Raw genomic sequence first — 17261 nt, 5'->3', positions numbered from 1 at the left:
CAGTCTGGGAAGACCTCCTGGAGGAGGTGAGCTCTCAGTAGGGCCTTGAAGGGAGGAAGAGAGCGAGCTTGGCGGATGGGCAGAGGGATTGGGGGCATTCCAGGCCCGGGGGATGACGTGGGCTGGGGGTCGATGGCGGGACAGGCGAGAACGAGGTACGGGGAGGAGATTAGCGGCGGAGGAGCGGAGGGTGCGGGCTGGGCTATAGGAGAGAACGGAGGTGAGGGAGGAGGGGGCGAGGGGATGGATGGCCTTGAAGCCCAGGGTGAGGAGTCTCTGCCTGATGCGCAGATTGATTGGGAGCCACTGGAGATTTTTGAGGAGGGGAGTAATATGCCCAGAGCGTTTCTGGACAAAGATAATTCGGGCAGCAGCATGAAGTATGGATTGAAGTGGAGAGAGACACGAGGATGGGAGATCAGAGAGAAGGCTGGCGCAGTAGTCCAGACGGGATAGGATGAGAGCTTGAATGAGCAGGGTAGCGGTTTGGATGGAGAGGAAAGGGCGGATCTTGGCAATGTTGCGGAGCTGAGACCGGCAGGTTTTGGTGACGGCTTGGATGTGAGGGGGGAACGAGAGAGCGGAGTCGAGGATGACACCAAGGTTGCGGGCTTGGGAGACGGGAAGGATGGTAGTGCCGTCAACAGAGATGGGAAGGTCAGGGAGAGGGCAGGGTTTGGGAGGGAAGACAAGGAGTTCAGTCTTCGACATGTGGCGGGCAGACATCCAGATGGAGATGTCCTGAAGGCAGGAGGAGATGCGAGCCTGGAGAGAGGGGGAGAGAGCAGGGGCAGAGATGGAGATCTGGGTGTCATCAGCGTAGAGATGATAGTTGAAGCCGTGGGAGCGAATGAGGTCACCAAGGGACTGCGTGTAGATCGAGAACAGAAGGGGACCAACCACTGAACCTTGGGGAACCCCCACAGTGAGAGAATGGGAGGGGGAGGAGGAGCCCGCCAAAGAGACTGAGAATGAACGGCCGGAGAGGTAAGAGGAGAACCAGGAGAGGACGGAGTCTGTGAAGCCAAGGTCAGATAGCCTGTTGAGGAGAAGGGGGTGGTCCACAGTGTCGAAGGCAGCTGAGAGGTCGAGGAGGATTAGGACAGAGTAGGAGCCGTTGGATTTGGCAAGCAGGAGGTCATTGGTGACCTTTGAGAGGGCAGTTTCCGTGGAATGTAGGGGACGGAAGCCAGACTGGAGGGGGTCGAGGAGAGAGTTGGCCTTGAGGAATTCGAGGCAGCGCGTGTAGACGACTCGTTCAAGGAGTTTGGAAAGGAATGGTAGGAGGGATATGGGGCGATAACTAGAAGGTGAGGTGCGGTCAAGAGAGGGTTTTTTTAGGATGGGAGAGACATGGGCATGTTTGAAGGCAGAGGGGAAGGAACCAGTGGAGAGAGAGCGGTTGAAGATGGAAGTTAAGGAGGGGAGAAGGGATGGAGCGAGAGATTTCATGAGATGAGAGGGAATGGGGTCAAAAGCACAGGTGGCCGGAGTAGCACTTGAGAGGAGGGAGGAGAGCTCCTCTGAGGATACTGCTGGGAAGGATGGGAGGATTATATATATAATATAATATATACATATTATATATATATATATATATATATATATATATATATAATATGATGCTCATCTGTCAAATGGGGATATATATGTATAATATGATGGCATTTATTAAGCGCTTACTATGTGCAAAGCACTGTTCTAAGTGCTGGGGAGGATACAAGGTGATCAGGTTCTCCTACATGGGGCTCACAGTCTTAATCCCCATTTTACAGATGAGGGAACTGAGACACAGAGAAGTGAAGTGACTTGCCTAAAGTCACACAGCTGACAAGTGGCGGAGGCTGGGATTTGAACCCATGATCTCGGACTCCAAAGCCCGGGCTCTTTCCACTGAGCCGTGCTGCTGAAGACTGTGAGCCCCCCATGGGTTAACCTGATCACCTTGTAACCTCCCCAGTGCTTAGAACAGTGCCTTGCACATAGTAAGTGCTTAATAAATGCCATCATCATTATTATTATTATTATTATTCTCTGGGCCTCAGTTCCCTCAACTGTCAAATGGGGATGAAGACTGTGAGCCCCCCATGGGACAACCTGATCACCTTGTAACCTCCCCAGTGCTTAGAACGGTGCTTTGCACATAGTAAGCGCTTAATAAATGCCATCATAAAAAAAAAAAAGCCTGACGTTTCCAAATGGACCAAGAGGTGGAAGAGCGGGAGCAGAGACAGGAACGGTGGGGAGCGGTTTAATCCAACGCTTAGAACAGTGCCTGGCACATAGTAAGCGCTTAATAAATGCCACCATAAAAAAAAAAAAAAGGCCTGATGTTTCCAAATGGACCAAGAGGTGGAAGAGCGGGAGCAATCAATCAATCAATCGTATTGAGCGCTTACTGTGTGCAGAGCACTGTACTAAGCACTTGGGAAGTACACGTTGGCAACATATAGAGACAGTCCCTACCCAACAGTGGGCTCACAGTCTAGAAGGGGGAGCAGAGACAGGAACGGTGGGGAGAGGTTTAATCCAACGCTTAGAACAGTGCCCGGCACATAGTAAGCGCTTAATAAGTGCCATCATAAAAAAAAAAAAGCCTGACGTTTCCAAATGGACCAAGAGGTGGAAGAGCGGGAGCAGAGACAGGAACGGTGGGGAGCGGTTTAATCCAACGCTTAGAACAGTGCCTGGCACATAGTAAGCGCTTAATAAATGCCATCATAAAAAAAAAAATAAGCCTGACGTTTCCAAATGGACCAAGAGGTGGAAGAGCGGGAGCAGAGACAGGAACGGTGGGGAGCGGTTTAATCCAACGCTTAGAACAGTGCCTGGCACATAGTAAGCGCTTAATAAATGCCATCATAAAAAAAAAAAGCCTGACGTTCCCAAATGGACCAAGAGGTGGAAGAGCGGGAGCAGAGACAGGAACGGTGGGGAGCGGTTTAATCCAACGCTTAGAACAGTGCCTGGCACGTAGTAAGCGCTTAATAAATGCCATCATAAAAAATAAAAGCCTGACGTTTCCAAATGGACCAAGAGGTGGAAGAGCGGGAGCAATCAATCAATCAATCAATCGTATTTATTGAGCGCTTACTGTGTGCAGAGCACTGTACTAAGCACTTAAGTACAAGTTGGCAACATACAGAGACGGTCCCTACCCAACAGTGGGCTCTCAGTCTAGAAGGGGGAGCAGAGACTGGAATGGTGGGGAGCGGTTTAATCCAACGCTTAGAACAGTGCCTGGCACATAGTAAGCGCTTAATAAATGCCATCATAAAAAAAAATAAAGCCTGACCTTTCCAAATGGACCAAGAGGTGGAAGAGCGGGAGCAGAGACAGGAACAGTGGGGAGCGGTTTAATCCAACGCCTAGAACAGTACCTGGCACATAGTAAGCGCTTAATAAATGCCATCATAAAAAAAAAAAAAGGCCTGACATTTCCAAATGGACCAAGAGGTGGAAGAGCGGGAGCAATCAATCAATCAATTGTATTTATTGAGTGCTTACTGTGTGCAGAGCACTGGACTAAGCACTTAAGTACAAGTTGGCAACATATAGGGACAATCCCTACCCCACAGTGGGCTCTCAGTCTAGAAGGGGGAGCAGAGACTGGAATGGTGGGGAGCGGTTTAATCCAACGCTTAGAACAGTGCCTGGCACATAGTAAGCGCTTAATAAATGCCATCATAAAAAAAAATAAAGCCTGACCTTTCCAAATGGACCAAGAGGTGGAAGAGCGGGAGCAGAGACAGGAACGGTGGGGAGCGGTTTAATCCAACGCTTAGAACAGTGCCTGGCACATAGTAAGCGCTTAATAAATGCCATCATAAAAAATAAAAGCCTGACGTTTCCAAATGGACCAAGAGGTGGAAGAGCGGGAGCAGAGACAGGAACGGTGGGGAGCGGTTTAATCCAACGCTTAGAACAGTGCCTGGCACATAGTAAGCGCTTAATAAATGCCATCATAAAAAAAAAAAGCCTGACGTTCCCAAATGGACCAAGAGGTGGAAGAGCGGGAGCAGAGACAGGAACGGTGGGGAGCGGTTTAATCCAACGCTTAGAACAGTGCCTGGCACATAGTAAGCGCTTAATAAATGCCATCATAAAAAATAAAAGCCTGACGTTTCCAAATGGACCAAGAGGTGGAAGAGCGGGAGCAATCAATCAATCAATCAATCGTATTTATTGAGCGCTTACTGTGTGCAGAGCACTGTACTAAGCACTTAAGTACAAGTTGGCAACATATAGAGACGATCCCTACCCCACAGTGGGCTCTCAATCTAGAAGGGGGAGCAGAGACTGGAATGGTGGGGAGCGGTTTAATCCAACGCTTAGAACAGTGCCTGGCACATAGTAAGCGCTTAATAAATGCCATCATAAAAAAAAATAAAGCCTGACCTTTCCAAATGGACCAAGAGGTGGAAGAGCGGGAGCAGAGACAGGAACAGTGGGGAGCGGTTTAATCCAACGCCTAGAACAGTACCTGGCACATAGTAAGCGCTTAATAAATGCCATCCCCGTCTCTGACCCTTTTGCTGGCTCTTTGTCTTCTTCCTTTCTGCTGTCCCTTTTTATTGCCGCCTTGTACTTCCCAAGCGCTTCGTACAGTGCTCTGCACGCAGTAAGCGCTCAGTAAATACGATTGAATGAATGAATGAATCATAAAAAAAAAAAAAAAAGCCTGACGTTTCCAAATGGACCAGGAGGTGGAAGAGCGGGAGCAGAGACAGGAACGGTGGGGAGCGGTTTAATCCAACGCTTAGAACAGTGCCTGGCACATAGTAAGCGCTTAATAAATGCCATCATAAAAAAAAAAAAAGGCCTGATGTTTCCAAATGGACCAAGAGGTGGAAGAGCGGGAGCAGAGACAGGAACGGTGGGGAACGGTTTAATCCAATGCTTAGAACAGTGCCTGGCACATAGTAAGCGCTTAATAAATGCCATCATAAAAAAAAAAAAAAAGCCTGACGTTTCCAAATGGACCAAGAGGTGGAAGAGTGGTTTAATCCAACGCTTAGAACAGTGCCTGGCACATAGTGAGCGCTTAATAAATGCCATCATAAAAAAAAAAAAGCCTGACGTTTCCAAATGGACCAAGAGGTGGAAGAGCGGGAGCAGAGACAGGAACGGTGGGGAACGGTTTAATCCAATGCTTAGAACAGTGCCTGGCACATAGTAAGTGCTTAATAAATGACATCATAAAAAAAAAAAAAAGCCTGACGTTTCCAAATGGACCAAGAGGTGGAAGAGCGGTTTAATCCAACGCTTAGAACAGTGCTTGGCACATAGTAAGCGCTTAATAAATGCCATCATAAAAAAAAAAAAGGCCTGACATTTCCAAATGGACCAAGAGGTGGAAGAGCGGGAGCAGAGACAGGAACGGTGGGAAGCGGTTTAATCCAACGCTTAGAACAGTGCCTGGCACATAGTAAGCGCTTAATAAATACCCATCCCAAGGTGGCTGGTGGGGGTGGGGGTGGACTTGGAGTGCCCTGCCTTGCTGGAGACCCTTGCCTTGTGGCCCTCTGCTCCCCCTTCCCGCTCAATCAATCGTATTTATTGAGCGCTTACTGTGCGCAGAGCACTGTACTAAGCGCTTGGGAAGTCCAAGTTGGCAACATATAGAGACGGTCCCTACCCGACAGTGGGCTCACGGCCTAGAAGACCCTCAGACCCTTACTGGAGAGGAGCGGGGGCGGGCGAGGGGAGGGGATGCCCGGGCAGGGATCGCCCAGTTCGGGAACTCCAACCGTCCTGTTGTCCGGGCAGATATGATGACGCACATGCAGCAGTGGTCCCTCGGCGGCACCGGCAGCAGGAAGCAGGAGCCGAAGCCAGAGGTACGGCATCCACCTCCAACCCATCTGGGGGGCAGGGTTGGGGGGTGGTCTGATAATAATAATAATAATAATAATAATAATAATAATAATAATAATAATAATAATGATGGCATTTATTAAGCGCTTATTACGTGCAAAGCACCATTCTAAGCGCTGGGGAGGTTACAAGGTGATCAGGTTGTCCCACAGGGTGCTCACAGTCTGCGATTGAGTGAATTCTATTTATTTATATTAATTCCTGTTTACTCGTGTTGATGTGTACATATATCTGTAATTCTGTTTATATCGATGCCTGTTTACATGTTTTGATGTCTGTCTCCCCCCCCTTCTAGACCGCGAGCCCGCTGTGGGCCGGGATTGCCTCTCTCTGTTTCCAAATTGCACTTGCCAAGCGCTTGGTACAGTGCTCTGCACACAGTAAGCGCTCAGTAAATACGATTGAGTGAGTGAGTGAATCCCCATTTTACAGATGAGGTAACTGAGGCCCAGAGAAGTGAAGTGACTGGCCCAAAGTCACCCAGCTGACAGTTGGCGGAGCCGGGGTTTGAACCCATGACCTCGGACTCCAAAGCCCGGGCTCTTTTCCACGGAGCCACGATGAGCCGGACTGGGAATAGTCCGGGCGGTCACCGGGATTGGCTCCCCTCGGGCCGGACAAAGACTCCCGCCCCAAAGGCCGCGAATTCATGGGGTTTGACTGAGCTCTGACTGGATGATAATAATAATAATAATAATAATAATAATAATAATAATGGCATTTATTAAGCGCTTACTATGTGGATGAAGACTCCGGCCCCAGAGGCCATTCATTTATTCCTTCAACCGTATTGATCAAGTGCTTCCTCTGTGAAGAGCACTGTACCAAGCGTTTGGGCGAGTACAAACACTTAGAATAGTAATAACGACGGCATTTGTTACGCGCTTACTATGTGCAAAGCACTGTTCTAAGCGCTGGGGAGGATGCAAGGTGATCAGGTGGTCTCCCAGGGGGGCTCACAATCTTAATCCTAGAGAAGCAGCGTGGCTCAGTGGAAAGAGCCGGGGCTTTGGAGTCAGAGGTCACGGATTCAAATCCCTGCTCTGCTACTTGTCTGCTGTGTGATTTTGGGCAAGTCACTTCTCTGGGCCTCAGTTTCCTCATCTGGAAAATGGGGATTAAGACTGTGAGCCCCCTGTGGGACAACCTGATCGCCTTGTGTCTCCCCCAGCGCTTAGAACAGTGCTTTGCACATTGTAAGCGCTTAATAAATGCTATTATTATTATTATTAATCCCCAGTTTACAGCTGAGGCCTAGAGAAGTGAAGTGACTTAACCAAAGTCACCCAGCTGACAAGTGGCGGGGCCGGGATTTGAACCCACGACCTCCGCCTCCAAGGCCCGGGCTCTTTCCACTGAGCCACGCGCAGTGCTTGGCACATAGTAAGCGCTTAACAAGTACCATTATTATTACAGTACAATAAACAGAGTCATTCCCCGCACTCATGGTGACCGGCTGAGCCCTCCCCAGACTGGGCAAAACTCTCTGGCCCCAGAGGCCGTGCATTCATGGCGATAGGCTGAACTCTCCCTTCCCTCTCCTCCCCTTCCCAGACTGGGCAAAGATTCCCACCCCAGAGGCCGAGCGCTCGTGGTGATTGGCTGAGCTCCCCCTTTTCCCTCCTTTTCCCTCTCTTTCCCCTCCCCGGAATGGGAACGGCCTCCGTCCTCGGAAGCCGGGCGCTCACGGTGATCCGTGTCTGAGCCCGGGACCCAGGGTGGGTGGGCAAGGGCCCTGGCCCTCCCCTGACTTGCCAGGGGCAAGCCCGCCTCACCCCACTCCGGCCCAGGTGGCCGCCCGCGTTGTCATTCAAATGCAGACCTGTAGTAATAATAATAATAATAATGGCATTTATTAAGCGCTTACTATGTGCAAAGCACTGTTCTAAGCGCTGGGGGGGATACAAGGCGATCAGCTTGTCCCGTGTGGGGCTCACAGTTATCATCCTTCCTCTCCCCCTCGTCCCCCTCTCCATCCCCCCATCTTACCTCCTTCCCTTCCCCACAGCACCTGTATATATGTTTGTACATATTTATTACTCTATTTATTTATTTTACTTGTACATATGTATTCTATTTTTTTTCTTTTTGTTAGTATGTTTGGTTTTGTTCTCTGTCTCCCCCTTTTAGACTGTGAGCCCACTGTTGAGTAGGGACTGTCTCTATATGTTGCCAATTTGTACTTCCCAAGTGCTTAGTACAGTGCTGTGCACATAGCGCTCAATAAATACGATTGATGATGATCATCCCCATTTTCCAGATGAGGTAACTGAGGCCCAGAGAAGTGACTTGCCCAAGGTCACACAGCAGACACGTAGTGGAGCCGGGATTCGAACCTACGACCTCCGACTCCAAAGCCCGGGCTCTTTCCACTGAGCCACGCTGCTTCTCTAATAGGGTGATCCTGGGCACTCCCCCCCCCGCCCAAACCCACGATATAATGTTCTTTGTAATAATAATACTAATAATGGTATTTGTTAAGCGCTTACTATGTGCAAAGCACTGTTCTAAGCGCTGGGGAGGTTACAAGGTGACAAGGTTGTCCCACGGTGGGGGGCTCACAGTCTTAATCCCCATTTTTACAGATGAGGTTACTGAGGCCGAGAGAAGCGAAGTGACTCATCATCATCATCAATCGTATTTATTGAGCGCTTACTATGTGCAGAGCACTGTACTAAGCACTTGGGAAGTACAAATTGGCAACATATAGAGACGGTCCCTACCCAACAGTGGGCTCACAGTCTAAAAGGGGGAGACAGAGAACAAAACCAAACATACTAACAAAATAAAATAAATAGAATAGATAGGTACAAGCAAAATAAATAAATAAATAAATAGAGTAATAGATATGTACAAACATATATACATATATACAGGTGCTGTGGGGAAGGGAAGGAGGTAAGATGGGGGGGATGGAGAGGGGGAGAGGAAGGAAGGGGCTGAGTGTGGGAAGGCCTCCTGGAGGAGGTGAGCTCTCAGCAGGGCCTTGAAGGGAGGAAGAGAGCGAGCTTGGCGGATGGGCAGAGGGATTGGGGGCATTCCAGGCCCGGGGGACGATGTGGGGGGGATGACTCGCCCAAAGTCACCCAGCAGACAGCTGGCGGAGCCGGGATTTGAACCCACGACCTCTGACTCCAAAGCCCGGGCTCTTTCCCCTGAGCCACGCTGCTTCTTTACGTAGACATAAAATGGATATGGTCTCATGAGACTGATGATTTATGAAGCTTTCACAACCACCCCGCAGTGCAGCGGAGAGGAGGGGCAGCCGGGGTTTCCGGCTTAGGGTGCGGGGGTGGCCCGCAGCCGGGCAGCGAGGCGGGTGCCCGCTCCGGCCGCCGTCTCCCCCAGCCCCCAGCTCTCCCTCCGCCTGTGTTTGCCTCCTGCCCAGGGGACCGGTCCGGGGACGGAGACGCCAACGCCCGGAGGCTCGTCCCTGAAACCACGCTCCTCCCGTGCCTGCCCGCAAAGCAGCGGACGGCGGCCCCTCCATTCGCCCGGGGCGTCTGGCTTCCTGCTGGGCACGGCCGCCCACCTCTCGGGAAACCAGCCCGGTGCGTGTCCGCCCCGACGTCCCCGCGTGGGCGAGGGTGTCCCCGGGCCGGCCGGCCGCCCCCTCCCTCCCGCCGGCTCCGCTCCCCGGGCTCCGCGCCTGGCAGCGATTGAGGATGGAGCTTTGAAGCCGCCTCCTTCCCGGCGCCTTTGATTTCGTAACGGGCCGGGGCAGGCGGTCCGACAGCTGGCTTCCCCGTGCGGAAATGCCAAGCTCCCCGCGCTGCCGGCCGGGCGAGCTGCGTGTGCGCGCGTGTCCCCGTCGGGCCCGCCTGTCCCTCCCCCGCCCGCAGCTGTCGCTGGCGGAGGATGAAGGCGGCAGGAGCCGGGCACGGGCTTTGGGCCCCGTGTGGGTTTGCCACGCGCCGTGGGAGAGCCACTCTCCCAGAAACTTAATTAACTTTCCGCCCAGGATCCACCCCCGGCTTCCCTCCCTCCCCCGGGGCGGTCTCTCCCAGTCCCGTCGCCGTGGAGATGATGCTGCTAATAATAATAATAACATTTATTAAGCGCTTACTACGTGCAGAGCACTGTTCTAAGCACGGGGGGCGGGTACAAGGTGATCAAGTTGTCCCACGTGGGGCTCACAGTTTTTATCCCCATTGTACAGATGAGCTAACTGAGGCTCAGAGAAGTGACTTGCCCAAGGTCACACAGCAGACGTGGCGGAGTCAGGATTCGAACCCATGACCCCTGACTCCAAAGCCCGGGCTCTTTCCACTGAGCCACGCTGCTTCTCAATTACTATGTGCAAAGCACCGTTCTAAGCGCTGGGGAGGTTACAGGGTGATCAGGTTGTCCCACGGGGGGGCTCACAGTCTTCATCCCCGTTTTCCAGATGAGGTCACTGAGGCCCAGAGAAGTGAAGTGACTTGCCCAAAGTCACCCAGCTGACAAATTGGCAGAGCCGGGATTTGAACCCATGACCTCTGGCTCCAAAACCCGGGCTCTTTCCACTGAGCCACAGTGATGATGGTGGTGGTGTTTAGGCGCTTACTATGTGCCAGGTGCTGTACTTAGCACTGGGGCGGATACGGGCAAATCAAATTGGACGCAGTCCCTGTCATGCATTCAGTCGTATTTATTGAGCGCTTACTGTGTGCAGAGCACTGTACTAAGCGCTTGGGAAGTCCAAGTCAACATATAGAGATGGTCCCTACCCAACAGCGGGCTTACAGTCTAGAAGGGGGAGACAGACAACTGTCCCGTGGGGGGCTCACGGGCTGATCCCCATTTTACAGATGAGGGAACAGGTACGGAGAATAATAATAATAATAATAATAATAATAATAATAATAATGGTATTTGTTAAGCGCTTACTATGTGCAAAGCACTGTTCTAAGCGCTGGGGAGGTTATGAGGTGATCAGGTTGTCCCACGGAGGGCTCACAGTTTTTAATCCTCATTTTTCAGATGAGGTAACTGAGGCCCAGAGAAGTGAAGTGACTTGCCCAAAGTCACACAGCTGACAATTGGCGGTGCCGGGGTTTGAACCCATGACCTCTGACTCTAAAGCCCAGCTCTTGGTACTCAGATTAATCAATCTATTCTATTTATTGAGCACTTACTTTTCGCAGAGCGCTGTACTAAGCACTTGGGAGAGTACAGCATAGCAGAGTTGGTAGACCTGTTCCCTGCCCACAAGAGGCTTACGGTCTAGAGGGGGAGAAAGCCATTAATAGAAATAAATAAATTATGGTTATGCACGTAAGCGTTGGGCTATGGGAGGGGTGATTAAAGAGTGCAAGTCCAAGTGCAAGGGTGATGCAAAAGGAAGAGGAAATGAGGATTTAGTTGGGGAAGGCCTCTTGGAGGAGATGTGTTTTTAATAAGACTTTGAAGGTGGGGAGAGGGATCATCTGGAGAAGTGAAGTGACTTGCCCAGGGTCACACAGGAGGCGGCGAGGGCCCGAGCCCCCCGGGAAATACAAGGTGGCTTGCAGCAGGTGACCGGGGGCCGGCCACACCGCCAGGTCGGGGTCACCCGGCTAGCCATGCCCCCCTGAGTGGCGGTCCTGGGTGGCTCTAGACCACCTCTCCCCTCCCCAACTTCTCCCTCCCTTCCATCTGGGCGGCCCCTTTCCCCTTCTTGGCCCCTGGTCACTTCACTTCTCTGTGCCTCAGTTCCCTCATCTGTAAAATGGGGATCAAGACCGTGAGACAACCTGATCACCATGACCTGATCACCAGTCTAGTCACATTCTAGACTGTGAGCCCACTGTTGGGTAGGGACCGTCTCTATATGTTGCCAACTTGTACTTCCCAAGCGCTTAGTCCAGTGCTCTGCACACAGTAAGCGCTCAATAAATACGATTGATTGATAGATGTAACCTCCCCATCGCTTAGAACAGTGCTTTGCACATAGTAAGCGCTTAATAAATGCCATCATTATTGTTATTGGGGAAGTGTGGGCTAGCGGATAGAGCACGGGCCTTAGAAGCCAGAAGGACCTGGGTTCTAATCCCAGCTCCGCCCCCCGTCTGCTGGGTGACTTTGGGCAAGTGACTTCACTTCTCTGGGCCCCCGTTACCTCATCTGTAAAACGGGGATCGGGACCGTGTCCAACCTGATTAGCTCATACGTACCCCGGCACTTAGTGCTTGGCACATAATAAGCGCTAACACGTGCCATCGTGATTATCTGCGCAGCTCAGATTCAGGGCTCCAGTACTTCGTGCCCACGGTGTCAAATCAATCGTATTTATTGAGCGCTTACTGTGTGCAGAGCACTGTACTAAGCGCTTGGGAAGTCCAAGTTGGCAACATATAATGAATCAATCGTATTTATTGAGCGCTTACGGTGTGCAGAGCACTGTACTAAGCGCTTGGGAAGTCCAAGTTGGCAACATATAATCAATCGATCGTATTTATTGAGCGCTTACGGTGTGCAGAGCACTGTACTAAGCGCTTGGGAAGTCCAAGTTGGCAACATATAATGAATCAGTCGTATTTATTGAGCGCTTACGGTGTGCAGAGCACTGTACTAAGCGCTTGGGAAGTCCAAGTTGGCAACATATAGAGACGGTCCCTACCTAACAGGGGGTTCACAGAAGTCAAAGCCCCCTGACTCGTCCCTGGGCCCAGGGCGGCAAGCCCATCCCCGGCTGGGTGAGCCTGGGCCGGCCGGCCCTGAGCACCTTACGGAGCGGGTTCCCCGGGGCTGCCCCTCACCCTCCTCATTCCTCATGTTGCCAATTTGTACTTCCCAAGCGCTTAGTACAGTGCTCTGCACATAGTAAGCGCTCAATAAATACGATTGATGATGATGACGATTCTCTCTCCTTGCAGTGGGGAGGCTGAAGGCTCCGTACCTCAAGATCGAAGACCGCAGTCGGTGAGGGAGGGGCTTCCTGGCAGGGGCGGGATTCCCAAACTCCAGAATCGGATCGGGAAAGGGGCTTCCCTGCTTGGGTCGGTATGGACGTGGCAGCCGTGGTCCGTAGTCCCAACAGCCCCAGAGAGGCAGTGGGGCTTAGTGGCTAGAGCCGGAGGCGTCCAAAGCATCCGTGTCTGATGTGTGACCCTGGGCAAGTCACTTCTCTGGGCCTCAGTTACCTCATCTGTAGAGGTTGTTAATAATAATAGTAATGATGGTGTTTGCTAAGCGCTTACTATGTGCCGAGCGCTGCTCAAAGCGCTGGGCTAGATACGAGATTGATAGGGTGTCTATTACAGTCACAGTCTTAATCCCCGTTTTACAGATGAGGGAGCTGAGGCCCAGGGAAGTGACTTGCCCAAAGTCCCACAGCTGACAGGTAGCGGAGCCGGGATTCAAAGCCATGACCTCTGACTCCCAAGCCCGGGCCCTTTCCACTGAGCCGCGCTGCTTCCCGGTTAAGACTGGGAGCCCCGTGTGGGACGGGGATTGGGTCCAACCTGATTGACGGTGCTTAGAACAGTGCTTGGCACAGAGTAAGCACTTAACAAGTACCATAAATATTAACCAGAATTACTATTAGCTCCAGCAGGCCGGTTGTTCCCTGTGGATGGGCTGTGGGGGGGAAGCAAACCGTGGGCCTCTCCCCCACAACGGGCTCCCGACGGGATTTTCTCGCACTCCAGGATCTACCGGCCCTTCCAGCACCAGTTTAGATGCTTCCCTGAGCTCACCTTCCTCGGACCTGGGAGATCCAGCCCCTTTGAGCCGCCCAAAGCGGCTCCCACCCCCGTCAAAGCCAAGTAGGAGCGGCTGGGCCGGACGGGGGGCAGGAGAGGGGTGGTGGGTTAGCGAGAGCTTGGGGACCGCCGCCTCAGCCCGGACACGGAGGAGGGAGTTGGGGGACGTACCTACCTACCTACCTACCTACCGTCGTAGAACTGCTCAGGGTTGGGGCGGGGAGCAGGGAAGCCCCCCGCCACCGACTCGGCCTGTCCGTTCACTCGGTCCTATTTATTGAGCGCCTTCTGTGTGCAGAGCGCTTGGGAGAAGACGATAGAACAGCAGACATATTCCCTGCCCACAACGAGCTTACAGTCTAGAGGGGGAGACGTGCATATAAAACCATAAATGACAGATACGGACATAAGAGCAGTGGGGTTGGGAGTGGGGGAGAAGGGAGGGAGGACGTCGGGGCGACGCAGAAGGGAGTGGGAGAAGAGGACGGAGGAAGGGGGTGAGTCCCCCTTCTAGACTGTGAGCCCACTGTTGGGTAGGGACCGTCCCTAGATGTTGCCAACTTGGACTTCCCAAGCGCTTAGTCCAGTGCTCTGCACCCAGTAAGCGCTCAATATATACGATTGATTGATTGAAGGCCTCCTGGAGGAGATGGGCCTTCAAAAAGGCTTTGTCCTTCTGGCAGGGATGCCGAGGGAGGCGGGGGCAGCCCCTGTTCGGCTGGCCACACCGCACCCCGGAAGAGGAAAGGATACTGCGAGTGTTGCCAGGTCACCTTCGAGGAGCTCGACGGGGTAAGGGCTTTTCCCAAAACATTTCTGGCAGTGGAATTTGTGCCCACGCGCGTGCCCCCCAACCTCTTTCCTAGAGCACAGGGTGGGCAGTGGTCTTGCTCCGGCCTCTCTGGCCCCTGGCCGCCGCCTTTCTGGCCATTGGCCATTAGGAGAAGCAGCGTGGCTCAGTGGAAAGAGTCCGGGCTTTGGAGTCAGAGGTCATGGGTTCGAATCCCGGCTTCGCCACGTCTGCTGTGTGACCTTGGGCAAGTCACTTAACTTCTCTGGGCCTCAGTTATCTCATCTGTAAAATGGGGATTAAGACTGTGAACCCCACATGGGACAACCTGATCACTTTGTATCCCCCCCAGCGCTTAGAACAGTGCTTTGCACATAGTAAGCGCTTAACAAATGCCAACATTATTATTATTGGCTCACGGACCGTCTCTTCCTGGCCCGCATAGCATCTCCGCAGCTGGCAGCACCGGTGCTTTGCCCTGGACCCCACTCACTACGCCGATGTGGACCGGCTGATCGCCCGCCTGAACCGGGGCTTGGCCGAGCTGACGGCCCGCCCCGCCCCACCCAGGTACCCGCCGGCCTCATCGGGCACCCCCGAGAGCCTGGGCCGACGTCGGGGGCCGGGACGGGAGGGGTTCTCTGGATAGCGGTGGGGTGGGGGTATCCCTCTGTGAGCCCGCTGTTGGGTCGGGACCGTCTCTATATGTTGCCAACTTGCACTTCCCAAGCGCTTAGTACAGTGCTCTGCACACAGTAAGCGCTCAATAAGTACGATTGAATGAATAAATGAATCCAGCCAGCTCCGTGCACAAAACGGGGGCACTAGCAGCCCCTGGCCCCTGCTCACTGAGTTCTGTGTCCACAGGCCGGCCTCCCCTGCTCCATCCTTCCCGGGAACGCCCACCGCGGAGGTGTCCATCGCAGCCCCGCTCAGCCCTGCGATGTCCACTCCAGCTCTGCCCAGCCCCGCAACGCTCATCACAGTCCCATCCAGCCCTGAGATGCCCACTGCAGCTCCGCCCAGCCCACGCGGGCCCACCACGCGGGAGCGGGGCGGGCCCGGGCCTTGGAGACGAGACGAGCGGGAGTGGCCAGGGATGGGCCGGACCCAGCATCCCGGAGTAGTAGACACCCAGAGCCGGGGCAGGGGCGAGCCCAGCACCGTGGCCCCCCAGGAGGGGCTGGTCTCGGGTGCTTCCCCGACCCCAGACCCACCCCTTCGGGGCTTCAAGCGCAAACTCCAGCATCCCCTCAATGGGGCTGGGAAGAGGCGGTGGACGTCCAGTACGGCCCACCCCGGGACCCCGGCCTCGCCCTCCCCGGCTCCAACCTCCAGCCCCGGCCTCTGGCCGCCCGGCGCCCCCTCTGCCCCTCTGCCCTGCCAGTCCGGGGGGCCGCGAGCTCCCGCCAACCCGGCCCCCGGCCCGCCGTCTAAGGAAGAGGGCCCCCCCGCTCCCTCCTCCGGCCCCCCGGCGGGCGAGACCGGCTGGTCGGAGTCGGACTGGGACCTGTGGCTCCTGACGGAGCTGGACGGGCTACGGCCCTCCCCCGGGCGCTGCCTGGACGCGGAGGGCCTGCGGCACGCCCGCGTGGCCCTGCCCGACGGGGCCTACGCCTCCCAGCTGGACTCCGTGCTCACTCCCAGGGCCGAGCTGGACTGGACGGGCAGGGAGGGCGAGAGGGAGGACGCGGCCCCGGCTGCTTGGCACACGGACCCAGAGGACGCTTTCTTCAGCGCCTTCACAGCCTGCCTGGGCCACTGGGCCAGTTAAGCCGGGCCTTCCCCCTCCGCCCTCGGCTGAGGCTGGTAGTGGGCATCGCTGGCCTCTCCCACCCAAGCACACACGCGTGCTCTCACATGCACACATTCCTCCCTCTTCTGCGCTCCCCATTGTCCCCTCCTCCCTCCCCCACCGGCTAAGAGAGGGCCCACACAGGGGAAGGGGCCGCAAGCACTTAGCCACCACCTCTCCCTCCCTCCGCTTCCGCACTTACTGGTGCTGCTGCTGACCTCGCCCCCGACCTCGCCGGGATGTGGGTAGGGGGCTGGCGCCCACCCCCCACCTCACCCCAGGGTGGCACGACCTCCCCCCACTCCCGGAAGGCAACGGCCTTGGATTCCAAGGAGGCGCTGGGAATCCATCCACCCCACTCCCCCCTACTTCGTCGTCTCCCCCGGGACCCTCCCTCCCCTCCCTTCCCCTTCCCCCCCGCCCCTACAGAACCACAGAGCCGGAGCTGGCCAGCGTGGTTATTGATTCCTTTTATTTTATTTTTTTTCCAATTCCCATTTAGGCCCGTCTCTCCCGCCAGCCCAGAGGCCGAAGGGGGGCTGGGCGGACAGCCCTCCGTGCTATTGTTCGGACCCGGAACGGGGCAGGGGGGAGCGCTGGGGCTGCCGGTGACCGTTTCTTTAGTTTTGTGAAGGCTCCCGGGGCCTGTGAGTTTGAAGTCTGGAAATAAAAAGCCTTGGTGGTCAGCTGGGCCTCCCAGTTTCCAGTGCGGGCCATTCAGCCTCATCCCCGCCTCCAGCCCCTCTCCGAGGCCTGCTGGGGTGGGGGCTCGCCAGGGTTTGGAAGAGGGGAGGCGGAGGGCACCTCCCTCCCCTCCTGCCTTTCCAGAAGACGGGCAGGGCCTGGGCATCCTTGCCCTCGCTTTGCTGACTGGGGTGCCCAGTCAGCTCCCAGCTGGCCCCGGGCCCCTGTGGAGCTGATGTCAGCGGCCCAGGCCTCCGCTCGCCCTCCATCCCTTGGGATGCCACGGCGCCCAGCTGCGTCTGTGCCGCCCCGGATGACCTTGGAGTGCAGCTCACGTGGGCACCATGGGACGGGCACCCCAGTCCACTTCAGCCCCACAGACAGGTGCCCAAAGCATCTGTGAGCCCGCTGTTGGGTAGGGACCGTCCCTATATGTTGCCAACTTGGACTT

The 17261-nt window shown here is 54.6% G+C and overlaps 1 protein-coding gene across 5 annotated transcripts in view; it reads left to right on the top strand.

Annotated features, from left to right (window-relative positions):
- Positions 1–16802, top strand: part of DBF4B (DBF4 zinc finger B) — a 39084-nt gene extending 22282 nt beyond the window's left edge. For all 5 annotated transcript variants that reach the window (XM_038753819.1, XM_038753823.1, XM_038753822.1 and 2 more), the window contains exons 7-13: positions 5770–5840; positions 9266–9428; positions 12714–12759; positions 13488–13604; positions 14225–14333; positions 14777–14901; positions 15199–16802. In XM_038753819.1, coding sequence (XP_038609747.1) covers positions 5770–5840; positions 9266–9428; positions 12714–12759; positions 13488–13604; positions 14225–14333; positions 14777–14901; positions 15199–16105 — 1538 coding nt within the window. In that variant the 3' untranslated portion in view covers positions 16106–16802. The remainder of the gene's footprint in view (positions 1–5769; positions 5841–9265; positions 9429–12713; positions 12760–13487; positions 13605–14224; positions 14334–14776; positions 14902–15198) is intronic.
- The last annotated feature ends 459 nt before the right edge of the window (positions 16803–17261 follow it).

Source organism: Tachyglossus aculeatus, chromosome 11 (genome assembly GCF_015852505.1).
Source record: "Tachyglossus aculeatus isolate mTacAcu1 chromosome 11, mTacAcu1.pri, whole genome shotgun sequence".
Classification (NCBI taxonomy): domain Eukaryota; kingdom Metazoa; phylum Chordata; class Mammalia; order Monotremata; family Tachyglossidae; genus Tachyglossus; species Tachyglossus aculeatus.
The sequence above is the reverse complement of the archived record's forward strand: the minus strand, read 5'-3'. Positions and strand labels throughout refer to the sequence as shown.